Below are 27958 nucleotides of genomic sequence, written 5' to 3' on the forward strand. Positions count from 1 at the left end.
CAATGAAAACACCCGTTGGTAGAATATCAAGGCAACAGGAGGAGGTTTTCAGATGTTGTATAATGTCCTCCAGGTTACGCTTTTTTAGACATTTTTGTCGTATTTTTCAGCGTTATTTAAGCTTTTTTTTTACATTTTTGTTTTAAAATGCTATCCAATCGAATTAAACACCCAAATTCAAGTAGTGAACTGATCATTTATTTTACTTTTTTCTTATTTTCTTTTGACAATTTGGCTGAAAGAAACCCACATTTCTTGACCCGAGGACAACAGGAGGGTTAAATGAGAAACAATGCATTAGGCTTATTGGATGCATTGTCAACGCTTTAATTATATTCTACCAACTGCTATTGTTAACAGTTGTCGTTCTAATCGTATCTGCTTTTATTTTGAAAGCGTACCGGAACTACTACCATAAACCACCTGTTTAACTTGACTCGGATCTCTGATCTCTGCTGGAGGAGCTGAGCGACAGAGCGGACGGGCGCCGGTCGTCTTCCAATGCTGGGGAGCCGGGAAACAGGAACCGTGGACTGCGGGGAGGCGGCTTCCGGGCCGCAGGGGCCACAGGGGCCGCTGAGCCGGGCACACCGCGGGAAGGAGACGCCTCCCGGCCGTCAAGGGTGTCGTCTCACCGGCCTGGTCAACTGGAGGCAGAGACCCGGCAGGACTTCAGCCCTGTTTGCTGCAGCCAACACGGTGATCTGGTAGGCATCATGACGCAGGGATATCAGACACACTCCCATTCTGATTACACTGTTAAAATATATAATATAATATATAACACTCCTCAATATTCTCACTTTACAAACACACATTGTGAACAACCGGGGTTTCACTTTCATTTTCATAATATTTCAAATTTCTTTTTTTAAATATGTATTTCAACCTTCTCCAACAGTAATTGATATGTCAGTAACAGGGTTGAAAAAACAGATAAATGTTGATCATATGTGGAAAAAAAAAAAAAAATTAGATAGCAAGGCCTTTTATTCCGATCTACTTTATTGAAAAATAGCCTTTACCCTTGTATGGTCTTCCCATCGACCAAAATTGACCTGGTCTGGTTTGCCTGTAAAGTCTCCCCCAGGTCTGTCTTACATCTTCTTAACCAACTTGATTCCAACTTATTACCATTTCTCGTTTCACACTTCTGTTTGGAATGTATGGTCACTGCACCTCATTTACATGAAATTATGCTTAATTTTTGATTAAAAATCAGCAGAAATTCTGAATTATTTTGACTAATAGTTAACATCAAAGGAACATATGTTTAGCTATTATCACAGATTTTGACCCGGGTAGACCATGAAAGTAGTGATCATCAATTTTTATTTTAGTGTTGCATGATATTCAAATTTGACCCGAGGGCAACATGAGGGTTAAAAATGCTTTCACAACAGTCCTTTAAAAATCCAACCTTAAGATTTGGAAATGTTGTCGTATAATGACCCAATTACAGGAAAAATATTTATGACTTTGGATCTCAAACCTCCGTAAAACATAATAATAATATTGCTCTTAGGGCTGCTCGATGGATTTTGGTCAATATCGAAAAAAATATTATTTAATATAACTTTTGGAAAGATGTTGGATTTATTGAACTTAAACAACAGCGAAACAGTCAAAGAAATTGACAGTGAAAACATCTTGAACTGTGAAATGTCCCTTAATATGTTTCCACTATTCAGAATACAACACAGATTAATACATGATACATTGTTTTTGTGATTAAAATCAAAATCGCATCTAAAGTTGATTAATTGCACAGCCCTAATTGCAATGGATTTCACTAAGTTTAGGCCTATGTAGCTACAGTATAGTAGCTACTTCGCTTTTTGCTGGCAGGTTTCTCTATAGAGCCCCCCTACAGGTTTCTCTATAGAGCTCCCCTACAGGTTTTTCTATAGAGCTCCCCTACAGGTTTCTCTATAGAGCTTTTTGCCGGCTCAGCCATGACGATAGTGTGAAAAACTCCATCGCTACCTTGTTAGCCGGTTCCTGAATGGTGCGTATGTGTGCAGTGCCGTGAAGGAATTTGTTAGATGGCGAGACCTGATATCATGCCATACTTCCTGATGCTGGCTGAAAGTTGCAAGGGCGGTTTTTCCACTCACAGACGCTGGGGAGCGAGACGATCACCATTCAACTCGAAACAAGTCATATAACCATTCCAATGACTCTGAAGCTGTTCAGTTAAGTAGGGGTGATCGATACAGCATAGTATCACGATATTTTTCGTGGCAATACTGTATCGATACACAGACGCCAAGTATCGATTGTTTATGATATATGTGTTGGTCAGTTTGTCTGCGTGACAATCCCATTTTGCAGCAATAAAATTGAAGTGAGATGAACAAACAGAGGAATGTCTCTCTTTAGATGAAACAGATGTTGACAAAATTGTCCCTTGGGGACATCATTTGAAATTGGGAAAAATCTGAAGTTGGAAAAAAGGTAATAAATTACAATATATCGCAGAATATTGCAATATGTTTAAAATCGCAATAATATCGTATCGTGACATAAGTATCGGGATGATATCGTATCGTGAGGCCTCTGGTGATTCCTACCCCTACAGTTAAGGTAAATTAAGCTAAAGAAACTGCATAGTTCCCCTTTAAGACCCATTAGTATATAGGCTACTGGAATAATATTTTAAAGGGCATACAGTCACTCAGTTTACAGTCAAGTTTATAGCGACCAAAATTTATTCTTTATACTGTATCTTATGAGGCAATATAATATTCCTGACATTGAAAAATCTGTGGTTTATTAGTAGTTCACACATTGCTTTAAATGTGTCTTAATGCTTCTCATACTATACAACCACCATTATATCCATATGTACTGTATACTAAGGGCCGTAGCCAGAATTCCCCCCCCTCCCAACATACACAATTATTTTATTTTTTTTCATTTTTATTTACTCAGTTTATTTCTTCACACTGCCAGGAATAAAATGTAATGTAATGTAACACGTGGAAATCTAGAGAACTTCAAGAACTGCATCACAAATAATCTAGCAAACAACGCTGGGAAAAGAACTCGATAATAAAACAAAGAAAGCATTACACCATTACAACGTAGAGGGGATATACTTCATATTTTGACACTGGAATCTGCCTATAAAATACCCACTATGTTAAGTACTGTTGTGTGTTAACTCAGAAAGGACTTTGATACTGATATATGTATGTAAAGATGATGAACTGAACTGCAAATCCCCACTTTGGCCACTCACCCACTTCCCTACACATTACATACTTATCATTCCAATATGCATCTTGCACACTACTTTGCACTATTACCTTTACATCCCACTCCATGCGTACTTGTCTTGATATGTCTTATTTGTATATTTGTATTTTTGTATATTATGTTGATATGTGCCTATATGTATATTGTTGTCTCTATTGTACAGTATGTGTCTATATTACTATTTGTTTATGTTTACTAGTACATGTCTATTTGTTGAATGTATAGAGAGTTAACACCTACCAAAGTCTAATTCCTTGTGTATGTAAGTATACTTGGCCAATAAATCGGATTCTGATTCTGATGATGCTGTAATAGACAGGTTATCGGCGGATTATAGAGGTTGTATCAGAATAGGTTTAGATGATTTAATCTTCAAAAAATACAACATTTTTGTCGTACTGCACATTGCTGCAGCTCCTCTTTTCACCCTGAGTCAGGAGCAGAGTATGAGGGCGTGCCCTGAAAGTACCTAGGTAAGGACTACTAGCCAGTCAGAAGCAGAGTATGAGGGCGTGCTACGCTAGCAGCTAGGCGAGCATTATAACGTGTGTTACAAAGTGACCACGTTGGTCTCTGAAGTAAAAGCTGGACTACAATAGAGCTGTTTGGAGCAGTTGGTGAACAGTGTTTTTTGTTGGAGATGGTAAATCCCTTTGGGGGGGACTTTGGGCTTTTTCACTTTGTAAACCTATAACGTGCACAAAAAAGATATATAACATAACTTAAATAACATAACATAACAAAAGCATAATATGAGCACTTTAAAGATTTGCATTTTTACTGCAAATGCGGTTTCATTAACTTCTAATAATCGGTATTGGTATCGGCTTTGAAAAACCAGTATGGGTCGACCCTTAGAATAAACTGGTGTCTGATATGAATGAAACCTTTGTTTGGGTCCTCTTTAGGTTCATGGCCTTCAGCTCTTTCCGAGCCTACAGCCTCCTGGCCGGCCTGCTGGCTCTGCTGGTCCTCGCGGTGACCGCCAGAGACATCGCTCGATCCAGATCCACAGGTAACACCAAAATACCTTATACATACAGTATATCCCAGGGGCAGGGCAGAGTACACATATTATCCATTTCTCTCATAAAATGCAAATGAAAAAATAAGTAATCTTGTGGATTTTCTGTGATTTATGATTTTTTGAATGACAGTAAATGAATCAGCAACTCTTTTGATAACTTTTAAGTCATTTTCCAAGTTAATAAAAATCAAAATGAGACATTTCATGACATTGCTGTGGGCATTTTTAAAGTGTTTTCAGATGTATACCAAACAATTAGAATAGATTAGATTAGATTCAACTTTATTGTCATTGTGCAGCGTACAAAGACAACGAAATGCAGTTTGCGTCCAACCAAAAGTGCAAAAAAAGCAGAAAAGTGCAATGTCATATACAAGTATATACAGGTGGTGCATAGACAGGACAAGAAATATAGTGCAGTGTAGACAGTAGTGTACAGTTGGTTTACAGAAGGTGGTTTAGAGTAATATAAATTAAATATAAATATGCAGTGTATTAGCAGTTTAGCAGAGCAAAATAAATATGGCTATGTAATAACATGTACAGATATAGCAATGTAGTAGCAGGGACATTATACTAGTAGTAAAAATAATAGATGTATGCAGTGTGTTAACAGAATATATTATAAGAAAACATGGAAATATGGATATTCATCCATCATTATGATAATTAATCAATGACTCGGGAAAATATTGAAGGTCTGAAAGGACAACACTGGCAGCAGTCTCTCCACGCTGCTTCACGTGAGTGCAGCTCAGATTTCCAGATGATTTTACCCTGAAGGCGACTCGTTAGCCTGATGAGGAAGGACGAGTCTGCGATGAGGATGAGACACAGATGGTGACCCATCAGCTGGACCATTGCTCTCTATTCCACTCCTATTTAGATGCATGTATCATGTCAGCAATGGTTTTTATGAGCGGAAACGTATAGCTGTAAGTTTGCACGATATGAGGAAAATATGCGATAACATTGTTGAATATCGTGGTAACGATGTTACAGCGATAAATAAACACAAAATAAAAGTGTTCTCAGTTCTGCTGCTTTCGGTATTCTTCATAAAATAACAACAAATCGTTTATTGAATTTGAAACAAAGGAAAGACTATCATTTCCAAAAGGGGTGCATGATATATTGACTCAATATCGCTATCGTGATATCACGTTGCGCAATATTATATCGAAAGTGACACGATAAGTATGCAATATGTATATAAAAACAGATAAAATACGAGAATGAAAGTTACAGTGCAGTGTAACAAATTAAGCATTAAAGAGCAGTTAAAACAGTTAAACATATAAAAGCAGATAAAATAGGAGATTTTAGGCTGCTAGTAAGGGACAACGTATAAGCCGTTGCTCTATACATGTAATCCAAGCGCAATCCTTGCCGTTCCCAGAACGGGCCGGTCCCACCGGTCTTATTTTTAATTCTCTTTATATGCTTATATAGATTGTCATACAGTTTCAACAGTGCAACTTCAGTATAAGAAATGGACAATTATTTAAAGAAAGGCAACATCAAAAAGAAAGGTCTTCAGCCTTGATTTAAAATGACTGAGAGTTGCGGCGGACCTGCAGTCTTCTGGGAGTTTGTTCCAGATATGTGGAGCATAAAAACTGAGTGCTGCTTCTCCCTGTTTAGTAAAACTGTTTAGTAAAGACTCTGGGGACAACAAGTAGACCTGTCCCAGACCACCTGAGGTCTGGGGGGTTCACAGTGTAATAGCAGATAGGGCTGGGCGATTTGGAGAAAATCAAATATCACGATATTTTTGACCAAATACCTCGATATTGATATTGCAAAGATATTGTAAGGTTGACAATTGGTGCGTTCCCAAAATATTTACACAATGACATTTTAGATAAATAATCACCAGTAATGGATATAATGTCTAGTGGGTAAAGGCAAATAATAGAACAGCTAGAACAGTCTGGTGATGTCAGAGAAGCACATCACTTTACAGTAATGCAGCCTTTAAAACCAGGAAAAGACAACACTTATGTCATATCACGATATTACAATATCCAAAATCTAAGAAGATATCTAGTCACATATCATGATATCGATATAAAATCAATATATTGCCCAGCCCTAGTAGCAGATCAGAAATGTATATTGGCCCTAAACCGTTTAGTGATTTATAAACTACCAAAAGTATTTTGAAATCAATTCTTTGAGGCACTGGAAGCCAGTGTAGAGACTTCAGAACTGGAGTGATGTGATCCACTTTCTTGGTTTTAGTGAGGACTCGAGCAGCAGCGTTCTGAATCAGCTGCAGCTGTCTGATTGATTTTTTAGGGAGACCTGTAAAGACACCGTTACAGTAGCCAAGTCTACTGAAGATAAAAGCATGGACACGTTTTTCCAAATCCTGCTGAGTCCTTTAACCCTTGATATATTTTTAAGGTGATAATATGCTGATTTTGTAATTGTCTTAATGTGGCTTTTAAAATTCAGGTCTGAGTCCATGACTACACCAAGATTTCTGGCTTATTTTTAACATTGTCGTTTGAAGCTGAGCGCTGACTTTTAATCGTTCCTCTTTTGCTCCAAAAACCACCTCAGTTTTTTCTTCATTTAATTTAAGAAAGTTCTGGCACGTCCAGTCGTTAATTTGTTCAATGCACATACTCAGTTGTTGTATTGGACTATAGTCCCCTGGCGATAATTTTGGTAAACAAATTCAACCCAAGCGCTCCTTGGTTGATTACGTTACTGTTGATCATCTGTCCATCAACGTATAAAGCCCGCCCTGACAATTTGATTGGTCCGAACAGCTCTGCTTCGAGCATAGTAGCTCCACAACGGATCAAGTCCAGACCAAACTTCCCGACCTCAAATTTTGTGGGCGGGGCTAAGTTCGGCTGGCATCCAGGCTAACAGTGGGAGGAAGTGGAGCTGCGTTGTCCATCTTTATATACAGTCTATGATATAAACATAGCAACTATAATTAATTAATGTACAGTATTGCCAACCCTAGGCACCCCTAGACTGGGGCGTAACACCAACAATTAGAACTTGAAACTAACTTAACTATAAAAACTGTTTTACAACTGCTCATTTTCTACATTGTCAGTAATCATCCGTTTACAGCAGCCTTATAGTTGTTCCTTTCCTCTCATATTATGCCATTTTACAGTGATGTGACCTAATCAGTGACGAAGATGATGATGATGATTATGAATAATAGATGTCTTCTCTCCCACAGGAGCTCACTTATGGCGCAGCATGACTGCAAGGTAGGACTCTGAAGTGGATGTTTGTTCTGTATGTGTTTGGTGTTGGGCAGCGGTTACAGAGGTTTAAGTTCCTAGAAACATATCTGACAGGTAGGGATCGTGTTATTGGTTGAGAAAAGTTGGTGGGCGGGGTCGCAGCTCTAGATTTAATTGGCAAAGAAGAAACATAAAAATACAACTGTGAAGTAAAAGAAAAAAAGTACTAAAAGTTACTTTTTTTAGTTCATTTGTCATCCTCAAAGGTCTGCAGGTTAGCTAATTAGCTTAGCTTTTTTATACAGCACATTTCAGCAACAAGGCAATTCAAAATGCTTTACATAAAAAATTAAAAAGCAATAAAAAAACTATTAAGCTAAAAGCTCAGCTGGACTAACTATCCCATCCATTGTGTTAGTTAATAAGACTAGGCTGCAGTTTTACCTTTTTGGCAGAGGGTTGGGCTTGAAATTATTAGTTTTTGTTCATTAATGGATACTTGATGATAAAGGAAATGTATTTTAAAAGTTCTGGTTCTGGAAGTAAAAATTCATTTCATAGACACTGTTAGACAACCGACAGTTGGAGCACATCATCAGTAGAAAAGATGAACAACTGAGTTAGACAATATCTGTTTTCATGATTAAAAGTCAAAGGGTGCAAGTCTGTGTACTTTAAGCCTTGTGTTGTCTTTATTCCGGGTCAAAATTGTCAGTGCTTTTTTTAATTCATGGTCAATAAACCTAATAAAATGACATTATACATAATTTTGAAAAAAGGCAGATATTATGAATTATTTGGACTAATAGAATAGTTAAGATCAGAGGACTTTGAGTGAATCACAGACTGGTTTATGTCAAAGTTTTGTCAGGATGCTGTTTTGAAACCATTTAAACATTTCTTTTCAAATGCTGTGAAATTGAATAAAACACCCAAAATTAATTCAAAGTAATCATTAATCTTACGAACATGGATGCATGGATGTATATGTTGTATGGGTTCCATACAACGTACATGCATGCATCCAAGTTATTTTGGGGGCAATTTGGTTGTTAAGAAACCCATATTTCTTATATAAAAAACTTTCAAAAATTCTAATGTTTATTTCAGTTAGAACCATCTAATCACTGAGCCTGAAAGTCTAAAGGTGAGCTGAATCTACAGATTACGCTCCCGAGAGAGATTCTGGGTCAGCGTGGGATAAATTCAGCAGCTATAATGCAGTGTTTTGTTCCTTATTTTCAACAACAAAGTAACCCTCAATTGGCTCTAAATGCTTCTTCTACATGGCAACACATGCTACGTCTTGTGGATAATGTAGACAAAAAACAAAGCAGATGTTAATTACAGTGAAACTGGATCCTCTGTCCTCCTTTTGTTACTCTACAACTGTGGTTCTGTGGCTCTGCCCACTCATGGGTGATATGAATAATGAGTATTCACGCCTTCAGATTATGTCTGGCTATGTCAGATGTTTGTAAAACGAAAACTCTGATGACTTTTAAAGATTTCTTTCTCTTCAATTTGAGTCTCGCCTTGCTGATATAGTGCACAGTCTCCCTGACTACACTGGTAATGTGTGTCGCGTCAAACTGAACGCGCAGATGTATCACACGTACGTCCTTTCCGAGAGCACACTCGTCCCAAAATCTGCACCGGACGGTTGAGAAGCTGCAGCCCTGCAGAGCTGATTGGTCACACATGACTGTCTAATCTAATCCTCTCTGAGAACCATGTGAGGACTCAGTTTCAGGTCACAGATCACCCCCTTACCTTGTGATACGCTAGTATTAACATGAAAGATTAGTCGATTAGGTGCCATGGAGTATTAAGGACACTGTAGGGAAGAAAAGAAGTTGAGATTTTCGAGAATAAAGCAGACATTTTTACGAGAATAACGTAAACAGGTGAGAGCAGTCTGTCAGTGCCAAATGAGCAGCGGTGGAAAAAGTATTCAGTTCCTTTATTTAAGTAAAAGTACTAGGACTAGTACAGAAAAGGGCGTACTGCCAATGTACGTTAAACTTGCCTCAGTGGTACAAAAAAAGCTGTTTAACATAAGAAAAAAAGAGGCTGAATGGATTGAGTGCAGAATGTGCATCAAATAATCCAATCCATCCAAGGAAAAAAAAGGGGTAAAATCAAGGACAACTGGACTTGGTTGAAGGTGCTCCAAGGCCAAGTCTGACCTCTCGGTTTTACCTGGTCTCCAACAACCAAAACGTCGTTACAACAGCCAGGAACACTGTGGGCCCTACTTTAACGATCTAAGCGTACGGCGTGAAGCGCCTGGCGCAGGTGTGTTTAGGGCGTGTCCAAATCCATTTTTGCTAGTTTGACAGCGGAAAAAAGGGTCTGTGTGCCGGGCGCCTGGTTCTAAAGGGTTGTACTTAGTGTCTTCATTAATCAGAGGTGTGTTTTGGGCGTAACATGCAATAAACCAATCAGAGATCATCTCCCATTCCCTTTAAAAGCCAGGCGCGTTTGGACCTTGGAGCATTGTTGTTATGATGGAGGATTTGCACCGCAATATTTTTATTTGTAATCTTTCGCATGTTTTTTTAAACAAAATTGGCAGTGGTGCCACCTTTTACGATGGATTTTCTAAGAAAATGTTAAACATAACTATCCTGAAATGGTTTAACATGCAGTTCGGAAAAGTCTGTGAATAGTTTTCTTTTCCTCATATATTTAGTGTGTGTGTGTGTGTGTGTGTGTGTGTGTGTGTGTGTGTGTGTGTGTGAGGGGGAGGGCGGTTGTCTGTTACTCAATGCCAGCCCTGAAGGCTCGGTGGGATTCAGAGAAGGTGACAGGAATTTGTGGGCGCCGGGCTGGATGCAACACATCTGAGTTATATAACAGAGCCCGGTGAGTCCAGGTCGATGGGCCTCCCAGAGGGTTTGGGTATAAAGTTACGAGCTGGGTTTCCATCTCACAATAATAACAATAATCAGAGTTAGAAAGACTGAATGCAAAGTGGAGAATTGAGTTGATATTGTGTTGAGTTTAATTGTTGATGAATCTGTGGCGGGGTTAGCTCAGTTGGTAGAGCAGGCACACATAATCAGAGGTTTATGCCTCGACGCAGAGGGCCAGGGTTCAAGTCTGACCTGTGATGATTTCCTGCATGTCTTCCCCCCCCTTTCTAACCTAGTCTCTCAGATGAGAGACGAAAAGTCTTCAAGGCACCTTTAACCAAGACCACCTGCCCTTGGTTTTCACCCTATGGTTCCAGATCATTTGTGTATAACAGAATACTGGGTGTTTAGCCTAAAAAATATGACTATCCATTATTTATTTATTTTTTTAAACAAAATTGGCAGTGGTGCCACCTTTTACGATGGATTTTCTAAGAAAATGTTAAACATAACTATCCTGAAATGGTTTAACATGCAGTTCGGAAAAGTCTGTGAATAGTTTTCTTTTCCTCATATATTTAGCATTTACAAATGCTAAACAGAATTCATATTTCTACATGTGTTTTATAATGGTTTTAGAAGTTTAGTCCACATTTCTCGCTGGATTTACACACTATCTGGATGTGTTTGTAATCCCCTCCTCACATTTCACCACTTGGTGGAGCCTGAGCACATTCAGTCTGTTCAGGGGACAATACAGAGGTTACAAATCCCCACATGACCTCAAACACCACAGGGAGCACAGACTGTGGACTCAGGACAGGATCGACATGCAACATCAGTTAATTTGGGTAATGTAGGGTAAGGTAATGTTTCAGTTGTGATTATTTATATGCAGTTGATTCAATGCATATTGAAGGTTCATCACCTTTAAAAAGAACTTTTTGGAAATAGCAGATAGACAAAACAAATCTCAACTAAAGGTGCACTTGCCATCTTTTTTTGCGCCACTTTAGACCATGTCACATGGTCTTGAAGACCATGATAAAAAGACTATGATAGTTTATTCAACCCTGTATGTCTTGATAGTTTCTGTTTTTAAAGGTCCCATATTGTATTTTTATATTTGAGGACGTCATCTTGGGCTTTGGAAAACACTGATCAACCTTCACCATTTTCTGACATGTTATATACCAGACAACAATTTGATTAATTGAGAAAATAATCGACAGATTAATGGACAATGAAAATAATCTTTAGTTGCAGCCCTATCCCTAACCCCAAACCGTGCACCTACATTCATGGGGAGGGCCGGAGAATTGTACTGCAAGAACCACATCTTACTGTTGTAAACTTGTCTTAAAGATGATACACAAGCATCTTATTTTACATGTTGCTTATTATAACAACAGGTGCACAAAACATGCTCAGTCTCAATTAGAAGCAAAGTATTTAAGATATGTTCTTTTTGTACTTGGTAAAACGATCCATGTTGCTAATTTGTGAACCAATTGGCCAAGTTGTGAAGGTGGTGATGAGAGTCACATCAGTCGCCTGGTTTACACTCCTGACCTTATTTCGCAAGTGATTGTGTTTATGTGTGTGTGTGTGTGTGTGTGTGTGTGTGTGTTGTTGTTTAACTATATTCGTGGGGTCCAGAAACCGGGAATACAGTATACTTTTGGCGTCCGGACAGCTTTATGGGGCCAAAATGCTGGACCCCACAACTTTAAAGGGCTGTTTGAGGGTTACAACTTGGTTGTAGGATTAGGGATATAATTAGGTTATGGTTAGGGTGAGGGTAAGGGTTAAGGTTAGGCATTTAGTTGTGATGGTTAAGGTTAGGGTAAGGGGCTAGGGAATGCATTATGTCAATGACGGGTCCCACAAAGATAGTGAGTGTGTGTGTGTGTGTGTGTGTGTGTGTGTGTGTCTGTGTGTGTGTGTGTGTGTGTGTGTGTGTGTGTGTGTGTGTGTGTGTGTGTGTGTGTGTGTGTGTGTGTGAGGGGGAGGGCGGTTGTCTGTTACTCAATGCCAGCCCTGAAGGCTCGGTGGGATTCAGAGAAGGTGACAGGAATTTGTGGGCGCCGGGCTGGATGCAACACATCTGAGTTATATAACAGAGCCCGGTGAGTCCAGGTCGATGGGCCTCCCAGAGGGTTTGGGTATAAAGTTACGAGCTGGGTTTCCATCTCACAATAATAACAATAATCAGAGTTAGAAAGACTGAATGCAAAGTGGAGAATTGAGTTGATATTGTGTTGAGTTTAATTGTTGATGAATCTGTGGCGGGGTTAGCTCAGTTGGTAGAGCAGGCACACATAATCAGAGGTTTATGCCTCGACGCAGAGGGCCAGGGTTCAAGTCTGACCTGTGACGATTTCCTGCATGTCTCCCCCCCCCTCTCTCTCCCCTTTCTAACCTAGCTGTTCTGTCCATTAAAGGTGGAAAAGCCCAAACAAAAGAAATGAATCTGTTGATTATTGTCAACTAACTAATTAATCCATTAGTTGTTTGGTCTAGAAAATGGTGAAGAAATGTATTAGTTGACAAATAATCGATTCATCTTTGCAGCTCTAAAATTTATGAATGGAAGTGAATGGAGGAGATGCCTTCTTACCCTGCGAAACCTATTTATTTGGTTCCACTTTGCAAATGTACCTATCAACTCCCTTTCTGCTCATCTACATTTTTTACTTTTTAAGAAATCCACGATGTGTGTACTCTGAGGAAATTTATGTTTTGCCAGACCACTGCCTGCGACTACAGGTTAATGGTCTGAAATGATTGGCTTAGAACATTGCATGTGGCCCACGACCATGTTTGTAGTTGGACAAATGTTCCCAACAAGTAGTATGGTGTGTAGACAAGTAGACTTCGCTGCTGTACAGTTCAATGCAATCCAATACTGTCCTGCTTTGAAGTCTTGTGATGCCTACACTGATCGGTTTGTGTTGACACTGTCATAGTAGAACTCCATTTATCTGGTTGATGTTTGATCATAGCAGCTGGATTCATTACAGGCTCATCTATCCTAATTTGCATGTTTAGTACTACTTAAACATCTCTCTTTACCCTCTGCCTTTCTCTCTCTCTCTCTCTGTCCCGTGACATTTGGCCAGCAGGGCGTTTTAGATTGTGTTGTTGTCACCTGCTGTTGTCGGTCAGAGGTGTCTGGGGTAGTTGTACATCAAGCCCAGAGCAAGTCTCAGGCAAAGGCTTGTGAAAGATTAGTTGCTGACCCAAAATGCGAGCTGACAGCTGGGATGTTTAAGCCAACAGTGTCCCTCCCTGTTGTGAATCTGTTTGTGTATTACACCCATTGTGGGGACATACGTCTGTTTACAGGGTCACATTGTGGGGACTCGTCTTACTTTTGGTGACAAAATGCTAGTCCTCATAACATAAATCATTACATTTGGGATGAAGACTTGGTTTAAGGTTAGGGTAAGGTTTAGGATTAGGCAAGAAGAGGTTAGGGTTAGGGGGTTAGGGTTAGGATAAGTCTCCAGGAAATGAATGGAAGTCAATAGTCATTTTCCATTCAGCCATTTGTATGCACGTTTTTAAGTATTTCATTAGAAAAGCTGAATGGAACCCGCAAAATTCGATAAAAAAGTGTTTTTTTGTTGAAAAAGTTGATTTGCTAAATGGGATTTTGGATTTTTAGCAACCCTTTAACTCAAAGGACTGATTAGCTGTTTCTGCTGTCTTCTTCTATTGCCAACTTCTCCAAACTACGCTTTAGCTGTGTTTATTCACTCTAAAGCAGTTGATGGAAACGCACCTGATTTTGCTTTTTGGAAATTCGCTTAGAAATTGCCACTTGACACTTGAATAGAAACAACTAATGTAAAGTGTGACCATTGGGAATCTAGTCTAAAACAAAGCCATAAAATATTATATGAAATAATTAAGTCACTCTAATTTGGATCAGCCAATGCATCTGTTCTGTTTTAAAACTCAACAAAATGTTTGACTTTTTGACACAGAAAACCACTTTCACATCTTGTTTCCTACCAATAGTTGGTTTCTTTTAGCCTGACCACTAACTTTAAACCCAGTAAGTTATGTACATGACTAAATAGGCGTAAAAATAACTTTTTAACTTCATCATTTGTAACTGTTTTAGGTGATCATGAGAAAATAGTAACAAAATTATAGTTTTATTTAGTTTTGACTTGTTGGATTGTTAGTATTTTTCTTTGTTCTTAAGTTTCAGAAATATTTGATATGTGACCTATGAAGTTACTGTCACCTGCATCATTGAAAACACATGGAGCATGACCAGCAGAAAGTATGAATATAAAAAAACACGTCATTCAGGACAGACTCGTTGTGCTGCTGTTTGTTCCCACAACAAACACAAAGTGCCATAAGAGTTGTGAAATCTGAGCCCAGTGTGTGTGTGTGTGTGTGTGTGTGTGTGTGTGTGTGTGTGTGACTCAGCTGTTTCTCCTCTGATTCAGAGCTGTGACATGAAGCAGTCAAGCCAATCAGATCACTTGACACAGTGGGGGAGGGGGGGTGTGCTTCAGAGAGAACCTTCTGGTTGGACGGAGGACGACTGGTAGAAAACAACACAACAGACCAGCCACGAGTGTTTCATCACAGTCAAATGATGTGACCAAGTCATAGGCTCTATAAACAAGTCATGGTGTCGAAATATTTAAGTATTTGAGATTTTTCATCCTAAAATCACATATTTACACACATTGTTTGCATGTTTGGTCAAACATTGAAATGTAATTGACCAAGTGTCTTATCTTAACAGAAATAATTTTTTGGAGAACATTTATTTTACAAGCTAATGTATACCCTATATAACAATATATAACTCTTAAAAGTTTACAACCTTGTTATGCTAGAAATTATGATCATAAAATCTATAAAACACAGCCTACATTGTAGTAAGCTCCACTGTAATGATGTAAAATAGCAGTTAGAGCACAGCTTATTTCTTTTCTGAAAATAGATTTGATTATAGATATTGTAGGGCAATACGACAGAAGTGTTGATAGGACCAAATCATTACTGTTGGAGATTGTTTTAGTCTTTTCAGTCTTCACAAGCTTTTCAATTTAGAAGATTTACATTTCTCTCTCCTGGGGCAAATAATGTGAACTTAAACACCTGCCGGCAGAAGCACAATGTGTACAACTGTGTAGTATTTTAATAATATATTAAAATCGGTATCAGTCAAAAAAATTACATACTTTGTGTCAATTAGTGAGCTTATCGAGGTGCTGGTAGGTGGACTAGGGATGCCCCCTGAAAGACGCATATTCAGTTTGTTTTCTTTTGTCAGTCAGTGTGCGGTGTTCTTCTGGGGACATTTTAGTTGGCAGAAGTAGCTGCAGATTGAGCGCTCTTTGCTTTCATGCTGCTCTCCAGTACAGGCAGCTGTGGACACAGCGTAAGTCTGAGTGAGACAGAAGCAGCTGTCCAGAGAAAAAGAGGCCTTGCCAGGTCAGGCTCTGTGATAACGTTATCTTCTGCCTTCTGTTTACAAGTGAAGTGAATTTACAGCTCATAGCAACTTTGGAGCATATAATGTCTGGCTTTCGTTTGAAATCTAGTGTCGGTTTTTGCACATTTCCAAACCATTGTAGCTTGGAAGGCTAACTTGGCTCATTTACTATATAACTCGAACTTCGCTGTCACCCGTCTCAACGTCTCGCTGTTAAAAAAATCGTTTGGTAGTCTGTATAAAAAAGTAACAAATTGTTGAATATTTGAATTGAACAGCCAAGTCTAATTTGACCATCAAAATTTTGGGCAGAGCCAGGCTAACAGTTTCCCCCGTTTCCCGTCTTTATGCTAACCTAAGTTAGGCGGCTGCTGGCAGTAGCTATATATTTGTCATTCTGATTTTAAGTGGTATCGATCTTCTTCTCTCTTCGCAAGAAAGTGTGTTTGCCAAAGTGTCAAGTTTATAGGCTGAAATATGTGCCACCAGAAACTGAATTTGAATAATTTATATTTGAATTTGAATCGCTAAACTTGAATAATTGCATTGAAAAACTGAATTTGAATCACATAATTTGAAATTGTATTGTTTAATTTGAATCATTGCATTGAAAAACTGAATCTGAATAGTATAATTTGAAATTGAATTTATTCGTTTGGAACTGAAGTCCAATAAAATTTGATCCTCACTGAAAATTCAACTCTATATATATCTTCACATTCACTTCTCACAATTCAAATTCAGTTCTCAAAATTCAATTTCAAGTTACCGTGACAGACGTCCGGGTAGTTGAAGGATGAAGGAAGAGCAATCGAGCGCAGATCGATAGATAGAGTTCAGTGGCGCAGATACACAGGACTCATGCCAGTCTCTGGGTCAAGGCAAGCACTTCTTCCTAGTTTCATGGCAGGTACTGTGCTCCAAAACGTAGGTGCTGATTGGCCGAAGAGGAGTCCTGTGTATCTGGGCCACTGAACTCTATCTATCGATCTGCGCTCGATTGCTCTTCCTTCATCCTCCAACTCCCGGATGTCTGTCACAGTAACTTGAAATTGAATTTTGAGAACTGAATTTAAATCGTGAGAACTGAATGTGAAGATATATAGAGAGTTGAATTTTCAGTGAGGATCACATTTTATTGGACTTAAGTTCCAAACGAATAAATTCAATTTCAAATTATACTATTCAGATTCAGTTTTTCAATGCAATGATTCAAATAAACAATACCATTTCAAATGATGTGATTCAAATTCAGTTTTTCAATGCAATTATTCAAGTTTAGCAATTCTAATTCAAATATAAATTATTAAAATTCTGTTTCTGGTGGCACATATTTCAGCCCATACAAGTGGTTGGGAAACACTGTCATTAGCAGTCACATGCCCCCTCTCATCCTGTTGTCCATTCCATGTCACGGACACAAGAGGAGGCATGTTTGGGAGGTTGATCTCTTGGGGGTGTTGGTCGAGGGGTATTGCTGTTTCTACCCTCCCCCCCCCCAACCCTATCCCTCTGTCCCCCTGATGGCTGCCAGTTGGAATGTAGTGTGACCGGGTTATTTTTAGACAAGGCCGTTTGAAATACTCCAACCGGAGCTTCATTGAGTATAAACACAAACTGGTCTCGCGCTGTGTGGCACGTAAAACCTGAGTTTGGCTCAACCCTGAGTTTGTGCCGGCAGTTTTTTTTCTACTGCAAAGACAAGTTCTAGCTGTCTCTATCATCTTGACTATCCAGCATTTGGCTGCATTGTCAAATCTTCTGAAGGTACCTGAAGTTACCAGAGATGTCTCCTGAAGAGCGTGGGGCAGGACTGAGGTATGGCTGGAGTTGTGTGCGATCTGTTGAAGATAGTCAAGAAGAACTTAAAGGGTCGGTTCACCCAAAATCTCAAAAAAACATTTCTTTTTTCTCACTTACTTCTTGTGGTATCCTGCCATGCAGATCGTAATGGTTTTGTTCGGTTTCATTCGTTTAGGTTTTGATAAATATGCCTCAGAGATTTCCAACTTGCCAAAATAATGAAGGTAAATGGAAAATGGTTTGTGGTACGTAAAGAATTTACAGATTTTCTCAGCAGCAACATGTCTTTCCAGCAACAGCATCCTAATTACCTTTGGTTACTTTTAACCTGAAGACGTCGCTCTGAAAAAGAGAAGTGATAACTGGGATTTTTTTTTTTTATGTTTATTTGGTGAATTGGTTAAACTGAAACTTTGCATGCTGCTGACACTATAATATATCACATAGGGGACAGCAATCTTGTACTTGTTTGTGTTTGGAATGGCTCAATCAGTGTTGAATATACGTATTTTATGACCTCAACTCATGACAAGGGAAGTTGGTTCAATATTTTGGGCACATTTAACTCTTAATTTCACACTAAATAGATCAACAACATGAACAACACGGCATAGGTATACTTGGAAAGTGGTACACGTCATTGCGTCATCGCTCCCCATGCGTCCATAACACTGGTGTCTTATATTACTTGTAGCTTTTGGCTTAGTGCCTTAGCCAGACCGGCCTTCTGCTAAGGCATTAACTGTAAACTCGATCATCCAGTACTGCTTTCTCACACAGTTAATGTCAGCTTACTGTATAAATGGCTGTACGGAGAACATAAACAGGTATTAGTTGCTTCAGAGTCAGGGTTTCTATGTTATGTACCCACACAGGCAGGTGGGTAAACATATTTACACCCATGCCTTCCCATTTAAAAGAAGAGCTGGGATGTTTTTGCCGCCATTCCTTGCATTGTTTGTCTCGCTCTATTTTTAAAGCGCAGTCACCGGGCTTGTTAGAGGCTCAGACATGCTGCTCCCTGTGTTTCAGAGATTACTGGTTGGGTAAAAAGTGACATCCGCCCGACAGCTGCTCATGTATTGCCCCTGCCCTCCTTTTCTGTCTGGTAGTCCTCTGACGTGACAAGTTCTCTGTTGAAAGTTGGACATTTTCCTGTTGGATTGACGTCTGAAGTCTTCAGACCACTGTGAAAACACTTCTTACTTATTGATTGACAAACCAGTGGGTGATGGAGGTGGTGGTCTGTAATGATCTGGAGCAAGGAAACGTGATATATACGCTTCTCAGTATCCAAAGTGTTTTGTGGAGCTCAGACAGCATGTGACACAAGGACTGAAAAATGTCTTTGCACACCATATGCATTAGGATGACTCTCTTCTCAAATAGTGCAAATGCGTCTGGATTAAAACTAGCGAGTTGCAATTCACTTGACAATCTCTGAGAACAGCGGCATTCAGAGACAGATGGCAATCTAAATACACCCAACATAGAATCCAACTGGTTAAAAAGGATGTGTGTCTTCTTGCTCTGTTAGTCATGTGTTCTGTGTTCTCCTTTGAGAAATTTATATTTTTTTGGTTTCACGATGGCGCCCCCTAGGCCACTCAGATCATCTTATTCATACCCACTCCCTACGCAAATCCAAGGGTGATTGCACTTTTACCGTTAGGGTCCCATCCCTCTGAAACTGTCGACCCCCCCACCCCAAAAAAAAACATCTCAAACCTATCTCTACCAAGTTGCCTTTCCTGTATAGAGGCTGTAATTTATTTGTGTCCTTGGCATTTGTATGTGTCCTTGCTGTTTATAACTGTATATGTGTGTTTCTTATTTTTCTGCATTTGTATCCGGTGAAGCACTTTGTAACTTTGTTTTAAAAGGTGCTACATAAAAATCTTACTTACTTACTTCCACTCTCCAGGCAATCTGTGGTGTGGTGAAACTTTACGATACTTTCCAAGAATCAATGTCACATGTTCAACCCATCATGTTTCCCTGGAAATCAGCCTCCTGTTGCATGCGCCTGAAAGTCGAGACGGGATAATCTGGGTTATCTGAGACAAGGCTGAGTGTTTGGGTCAGGTGGGAGGAGTTGTGGATATATGTAATATTGTCGCTTCTTGTGGCCTCTCGTGCTTGTTCCTTGCAGCCTAGCAAATACATGTTTGGGGGAAGGGAGGTTTGGATGGGATTAAAGGGGGCAGAAAGGGTAATAGGGTTCAAGAAAAAAATGAAAGGACTTGTGGGTTTAGTTTGTCTTCTTTAGCAAAAACTATGGTTAAACTGATGTAGGGTTGTCAAAACCATTACAAACTATACAAGTGTTTTTCGGGTTGAAGCTGGTAGCCAGTGTTTTGAGTTGAAATTAAATTTTTACTATGGTGTGGCTTTTTAGGGATAGCAATATTTTATGTTTGTCAGTCTTAAATGTTTGTCCAGCTTGATCCAAATATCCAATATTGGACAAATATCTCAACAACTATTGGATGAATTGCCCCGAAATTTGGTAAACACATTCATGGTCCCCAGAGTATGAATTGTAATGACTTTGGGGATCTTCTGACTCTTCATCTATCGCCACCAGCAGGTTAAAATGTTTACTTATCCAGTGAAATATCTCAACATCTATTAATTCATTTGGCACAAAATAATGTACCAACATTTAGGGTTCCCAGAGGATGTACTAATCACTTTGGTGATTGATTGACTTGACTGAGATTGACATCTGTGGTTTTCACCTGCAAGGACCACACCATCAACTAGATATGTTGAACAATTTATTAATGAAACATGATTGGTATGCGAGGCCTAAGGTCGAAATAGTGGACAACTCTTGGAACGTAAAATACCGTTTCTTATAGAAATGAATAACCCCTTTAAGACCACGGTCGCATATTTTCCAATTAGCACAGCAACCCCACAGCTGTGTTAACTGCTTAGCTGTTATGGTAACTAGATCTGCATGGTGATTTCACACCAGCTGTTTCCAGGACAGCTGCTTTCACATGACATGTTTCCATCCTCTGTTGGATTTAAATTTAGTATATTGTCATTTAATCTGATAAAAGGTGTTGACCTTGCCCCGGTTAAAGTACACTGTTTGAATAATTTGATCTGAGCAACAGTTGAAATTTGACTTCAGCCATTGGTATGCTTAAAAAACAAAGGAATATGTTGTTCTGGAATGCTAACAATGTATATCTGTTTTGTCTTTGTGACTGCCCAGTATAGTAGAACGTACCTTTACCTTTTAGGAAACCAGCAATGGCAAAACCCATTGCTAGTTAAGCCAGTGAAACAAAAGCTGAAGCAGGACTTTGGCTGCCTCACACCCTTATCTATTTATCGCACATGACCTACAGATGAGCCACATGTGTGCCTTTTATAGCTGTTTTATGTGAAGTGAGGATGAGGGCTGATAGTAGAGCTTAAAGAGGAGATGCTTTGTGGGAACCCTCGATGTGGAGGGTAAAGTTTCATACCTTACCAGATGGCCTAGAATTCCCAACAGTACCACAGCATGGAAAGCACTTTTACATTTCTATTCCCATCTGCCACATGTCTGTTTAGTCATCTAGCCAGTTGTATTGGAGGCTTCTTAATTTAGACTATGACATTTGCATTGGACTGGCTATTTTCTTGGACTAAATTTCATCAATGACCCTCAACCAGTAGAATCTAAGCCTTCAAATAAACCTCTTCAATCCCTTTCTTGGTAAGGTCAAATGCTGATACTATTTTTAATGCAGAGTCATTGCATATCAGTAACGACATGCTGACCATCTACACGTACCAACAAGTCAATCACTTTATCACTTTATTTGTAAAGCGCAAAGTTTGAAGATATATTTCTCCAAAGTAACTTTAAGAGTGATTCCAGTGCCCTTACTGGTCAAACAAAGCCAGACCAGTAGCACATTGTTTCAAGTTTAGGTGACAAAAACTACTTGAATAAGGTTATTAAACAAAGCCAGTCAGACAACTTTCCACCTGTGTAGTGGCAGAATACACTGTCAACGTGAATGACATTAAAATTGACTAACATAAACTTCTGTTCTTACTTTCTTGTAGCTGGGAGATAATTGACTCAGGCCAGGACAGCCGCTCTGGGACTGGACCTGAGCTCAGCGACTCCCTCAACCTCTTCCTCCAGGAGACTTCAGCTTTCAAACAGCAAAACCCTGGCAAGGTGAGGCAGAGTCGGCTGATGACCCCAGAATAACCTGAACTCTCTTTACTGGGTTTCATCAGTAGAACATGTTGTGTTCAGGCTTTCAGGTCTTCAAATACAGATATTTTGGACTTTACATGGCGGAGCAGGTTTGGGTGGAAACAAGCCAGAGCAGTGAAGCCCACTATGTATGTTCCATAGTTAGAAATGTTGACCTATTATTTCTTTTAAAGTGGAATAAAAAGTCTAAACAAGCCTGTTTCTGTTTAAGAAATGTTTTTTTCCATGCAGTTTCTGAATCTTGTTTCAGTTCATAATCATAATAGATAGTTGAACAGTTTCTGTACCAGTTTCAACAGATGGTGAGTCTGCAACCACGTTGTTGGAAAAAGTCAAATGATGTGTGTTGAATAAATTCTTAAAATACAATATTCACAACATTTGACCATATGCATCAGCTTATCAGATAATAAACAACTGGTCATACAACATGATGAAATTGTAATGAAGCAATTATTCCATGACCATGTTGTCCATGTGATCATTTTCTGCATTTTAAAGGATTAGTTCAACATTTTGAGACTCTTATCTCTGTGTGTTACGTGTGTATGGAGCCAGGAGGGGATTAGCTTAGCGTAAAGACTGCAAGCTGGGGAAAACAGTGAGCCTGGCTTTCTCCAAAGTTCAAAAATGTATCTTGTTTGTTTAATTTGTACACAAACAGAAATATTAATATGACAATTTGTGGTTTTGGGCATCAAGATTAAAAATGTTTTCCAAAATGTTGAACCTTTCCCAGGAAAGTAACTGATACTTACTATATACTGTGACTACATGACAGTATAAAAAAAACATTGTGTGTGTTTGCTTTCTTTCTCTTCTAGTTTTGCCTGCTGGTTTGCAGTTTCTGCACCTTTTTTGCTGTCTTAGGACGCTACATTCCAGGGATTGTTATCTCATATATTCTAGGTGAGTAAACTAAAGTTTTGCACATGATGATGCAATTTCTATCATGCTAAATACTTACACTCTTAGTTTAGTTGAACTCTCGTTGGAAGAACACTCCTTCACTGACATTCAGAACATTTCTCTTTGTACATAAAAAATGGTGGATAGACTTTAGCCTCCCAAACGCGATGCTTTTTCCCACCTAGTACCACCATAGTATAATGTCTAGCTTCATGGAGTTGTGACCATTAAATGAGAGATATAGCTGTGTGTCATCAGCACAACAAAGATGTGAGATACCAAAGCAATGCATTATTTGGCCAATTCCAGTTGTTCCAACTAGTAACATATATAGTGATAAATAGCATCAAATACTGTATCCCAACATGATGAGAAAACTTGTTTCTGCAAATAAAGTTTTTACTTTAAATTACTTTTTTATGGCTGCTATAATCACGGAATTTATGGAAACAAAACCCTTGTTTCTTCTCTCTTGACCTCTCTGTGCAGTGCTGGGCATTTTCCTGTGGCCTCTGATCTCATTTCACGAGGTCGGTTTGTGGCTAAAGCCAGTTCTGCAGAAGCTGGACTTTGGCATCGGGGAGTTCCTTCGGAAAATCAAAGAGAAACATGGTAATTATGAAATGTCAATATTTAAAAAAAGTTTTGTCCTACAGTTTTAACTAATTTTTTGATGACCTGCTTATTGCAGGGCTTAAAACAAATTACAAAAATGTAATGTTTTGTCCTTATTTCTTCTTTACTTTTATAAAAGAAAGAGCAAAGGGAAACCCTTTTATGAACTGGAAATTATTTTGTTTTTAATCATGCCCTAACAAGATTCCTTTAATTATTTTATATATTTTTTATATTCAATATTGTAGTAGAAAATTAAATCAGCGGCATCCCTGTTTTCTTCCTTTCAGAGAAGAAAAGGATGCAGGCTCAGACTGAGAAAGAGGGCATCGAGTCGGACCTCTCTTCCATGTTTCCCAAGGTTGGCTAATTATCTCATCTCAATCGAATGATGCCTCTGTTGACTGACTGGTTCTAGTTAAAGCTAATTGAAATTAAGTACACATGATCCACATCAGCATCGAGACCTGCGCTAATTCCCAAAAGATTTTGCTCTTCAAGCCAAACACCTGGTTACAGATTATATTTCATCAGTACGTTGCCCTGTAAAGTCTCAACATTGGATCCAGACAGAGGGATGAGTAATCAAACTATAGCAGGACTATCGGTTAAGAATAGAGATGTGGACCTGAACTGTTAATATAGGTACTGAGACCCCGACCTGCCACCTTTTATTTTGTTGATGTAATGAAAAGTGACACGAAAGATTTTGCGTTAATCATTTGTCCACATATCCAAATTTTACAGTATTATGTATTGTCACATACATGTATGGGTAGCACAACGTAGTGAGAATCAGATTTTAAATTTAAACGATCCTGCAGAGGGCAGCCACTGTAGGAGGGATTTAATCAAACATGTCTTGGTGTTCTGAGGAAATGATCCAGAATGATGTTTTGATGTTGATATGGTGTTGTCAGCCTGTGTACACAGGCCACTCCCTGTGCACTCTTTCTGTATCCTTTGGCCTTCAAGTACCAATTAACTAAAGTACACACAATAGACACATGTTATCTTCATCCAGTTTGATTATTTCTGTCACCAGATCAGCTCTGTCTGGGTTCTGAAATCTTAAGTCCTCACTTATGTTTCCTCCTACAGCTTGACTCCACAGTGTGTAAGGAAATGTCTGTATCAGATACAGAGGTGTCTGACGTGACATGGACGGACAACGGTACTTTCAACCTGTCAGAAGGACACACACCACAGACTGAGAACTCAGAGGGTACATTTTGTTCTTGCATTCTTGAATATTTGTCTGATATTGTTTTGCTTTGCCACTGCTCTTCAAATTATTATTACCATAGCTTTTTAAACAATCTTTCTTTTACCTCCCAGACTTTGACAGAGAAGAAGCGTTCATTGGAGGCCTTCCAGAATTCCCCTCAGTTGACAACGGCACAACGACCAATGGCGATGATGACGATGACTTCAGCCTCGGCCTTCCCTCGCCTTCACCTCAGCTGCCAATCAAATCCAAGCATACAGCCTCTGCTCACGAAGACCAAACCACCGACAAAGCCCTTGAATTAGTCAACCAGATGGCGGGCGACTTCATCACCGCCGCTGTCACGGCTGCCATGCAGGAGAGAATAGAAGCAGCGGTTGGCTTCACAGCGCTGAGCTCCGACACCACGCGGTCAAGACTCCCAGATACCACCAGGCTGCTGGAGCTGGCCGAGGAGTCGGACAGCGAGGTGGAGGACTTTGAGCTGCTGGACCAGTCGGAACTGGAGCAACTGGAGGGGGACCTGGGGCTGGGAGAGGAGAAGGCCCAGGCCAAAGAGGAGGAAGAGAGTGATCAGCCGGCCTCTTCTGGTTTCTTTGCCAAACTCCTGAGACGCCATTGATTGATGAAAGGTACGATCCGCGGGGGAGGACGACTTACAGAGGATGTGTGGACGGGAGATGGGGGTGTTCTGGTTACAAAGGACTGTTGGGGATAGTGAGAAAGCAATGTTTCCATTTATCTTTATCCTGTAGAGCTATCATCAACATTTTAAAACTTGTTAGTTTGTCAAAGGTGAAAGTCATGTTACTTTAATCAGAATCATCCTAGATTAATGCCGTGATCAGACAACATGATATCGGGCCTATAATGGCCCTGGCCCAATAGACGTGGCTACGAAATGGGGTGTTGGGTGTCTTGTTTTATCCTGTGTAGTATGTGATACTGAAAAAACTGGGACGCCTCACAACATCCTGACCTAAAGAGGACTGTGTCATTCCTTCTTTTACCGAGTTTGACAACACCTACAGCGCGTGCCATCAAGTTGATGTGAGCAGAATGAAATTCAAGTGAACAGTGTTCACTAAAAAGACATGTAGGGGGCCTGTGCAATCTGCATGTGTCTCTGCATATTTATTTATTTTTTAACATTTATTTGGTTACTTGTGCGCCCCTACAGTTTTTGCCCTTATTGCCCAGAAGTCAGCTCAGAGCAAATTTGATTAGCCTACTGGTCCATAATGGTCCGTTATGAAATATAAACATATCGTGTATTCTGATCCCGGCATAAAAATGTTGATGGTTTAGGGCCTCTTTAGTTGTAATTAATTGCAGCAGTTTCATATGTCTTTTCAAAGCAACTTTTATCACCTCATGACATTTGATTGAAATCACCAGCCACTGCTGCCAAAATGTCAGCTCACGACACCCCTAACACTCACTTTGACGCTGAATTGATTAATCCAACTACATTACCCAGAATTCCACAGGCATAAAATCAAATGACAATCAAAACACCTTTAATACTCAAAATACTACTACTGGTTGGATAGTTGACTATGAGGATTCAAAAATAGGAAACCTTTTTATTTTTTTTATTTCCTTTTTTAATTTTATATGTACTTTTTCATGAATCATTTATGTGGTCAATGGGCTTTTATTTTATTTTAACAACATGCAGCAGGTCTCTCAATACTATGCATGGAAATCTCAACTTGAGCCATAAATATATTAAAACATCTAAACATTTTACTTTCAGTGCTTTCAGACCAAAAATTTCAAGTGGGCAAAAACCAAATCCAAAACACTTACCAGACTCATATTTTGCTGACAGGTTTGTCTTAAGCTGAGAGGCTCAATCAACATTCAGTGGATATTTTTTATTTTTTTGGAGAAATATTTCCAAACAAAGTCAGATGCTGGCCTTGGGAGTTACATTCCTACAAAGCCACTGCACAAAACTCATAGTGGAAAATGGAGTTAAAGCCTCAGGAGCATCTCATTTTAAAATTGTGTCTACTTTCTGGCTTCATCACTTAGTCAGCTGATAAATTGCCCATTTAAAGCTACATTAAGCAAATGTTGACCGATTGGGGGCAAAAAGTTTGAAGAAAAGTGCATCGGAAATAGACAAGACCTACAGCAACAGAAGGGACACTACCTGTATTGGGACCAGGCTCGACTTAAGTCCCTGGTCAAGTCTCGGCTAGTAGGAACTAAGTAAACCCATGAAGACCTCTGCTCCTCAGCTGCAACACATTCTCATCCCAACACGTCACACCTGACATTTTGTCATTGGCGTGATTTGTCAACGCACTGGGTAGCCTCGTGCTTCAAACTGTGATGCTCTACTACGGTCGCTGTTTTAAACTTGAGTTTAACATCGTGACCTTAAACAAAACTACTTGGTTCGGTTCAGGCAACAAAAAAAACCCACTTAGTTAAGGTTAGGAAAAGATTGTGGGTTGGGTTAAAATATGTACGTTTAAGTGACGTGCAGGAAAAGAACGGGACACAAACCGCAGTCTTCTGGGTGAAAGTTCTGTGCTGATTGACACAACCACCACCCTGACCCCCTTCTTAAGCAGGCTTTGTCACTCTTACTTCTGTGCCACTTGCACTTAGCGTCTAATATTGCCTCATATGGGTTTGCGGTTTAAAGCCTGTTTCATGCAGGTGCTCAAGTATCAGTCGTTAGGACTGAGACAAAGCGTCAGTATTTGACTCCCTGGGAATAAGAACATGCTGCAGTGTCATAGGATAATCGGATATTTGACTCAAAATGAAGTAAAATTTAGTTTCAGTGCACTGAAAGTGAAATGTTATGACGTGGCATATTTCCATTTGCACCTTAATTATTATTTCACAATGCACCTTCGGAGGGCAGTCTGCTGTGTCAAGTATCAGTCGTGGATTCACCGAATGAAGACGAAGAATGATTGAACATTTACATGCCTTGTACATTAAAATACATGTTTTTTTATAATAAAGACACAGTAATGTATAATGTATCCTCTTGAATTAATCATTTAATGCCTTGTATTAGCATAACTAAAGATGACAATAGAAATATTTGTTTATCAGTGCCTAAGAGGACTTTGTAGTAGATGCAGTTAATTTCAAACTCAGATGTAATAACTGTTTAAAACTAAAGAAATGTTCCAACCTCTGAACAAGTGTTTAGGAAGGTTCATGCTTCACTAAATAAATTGATAATCCTTTCAATTTAGTTCAAAAACATGTTGGTTGGTCAGAACCAAAATGCATTTACAAATGTACTTTTATGTAATTAAACTCAAGAATGTTAATAAAATATTGCAACGCAATCTGCAGTT

The 27958-nt window shown here is 39.3% G+C and overlaps 1 protein-coding gene across 1 annotated transcript; it reads left to right on the forward strand.

The window, feature by feature from the left end:
• The first annotated feature begins 456 nt into the window (after positions 1-456).
• On the forward strand, positions 457-27949 carry retreg1 (reticulophagy regulator 1). Its single transcript, XM_028593394.1, has 9 exons — positions 457-707; positions 4170-4276; positions 7500-7530; positions 21712-21829; positions 22696-22780; positions 23270-23392; positions 23686-23756; positions 24497-24620; positions 24734-27949. The coding sequence occupies exons 1-9, from the start codon at positions 502-504 to the stop codon at positions 25243-25245; spliced, it is 1377 nt and encodes a 458-aa protein (XP_028449195.1). The 5' UTR covers positions 457-501; the 3' UTR covers positions 25246-27949.
• The last annotated feature ends 9 nt before the right edge of the window (positions 27950-27958 follow it).

The sequence above is a fragment of the Perca flavescens genome, chromosome 12 (assembly GCF_004354835.1).
Source record: "Perca flavescens isolate YP-PL-M2 chromosome 12, PFLA_1.0, whole genome shotgun sequence".
In the NCBI taxonomy this organism is placed as follows: domain Eukaryota; kingdom Metazoa; phylum Chordata; class Actinopteri; order Perciformes; family Percidae; genus Perca; species Perca flavescens.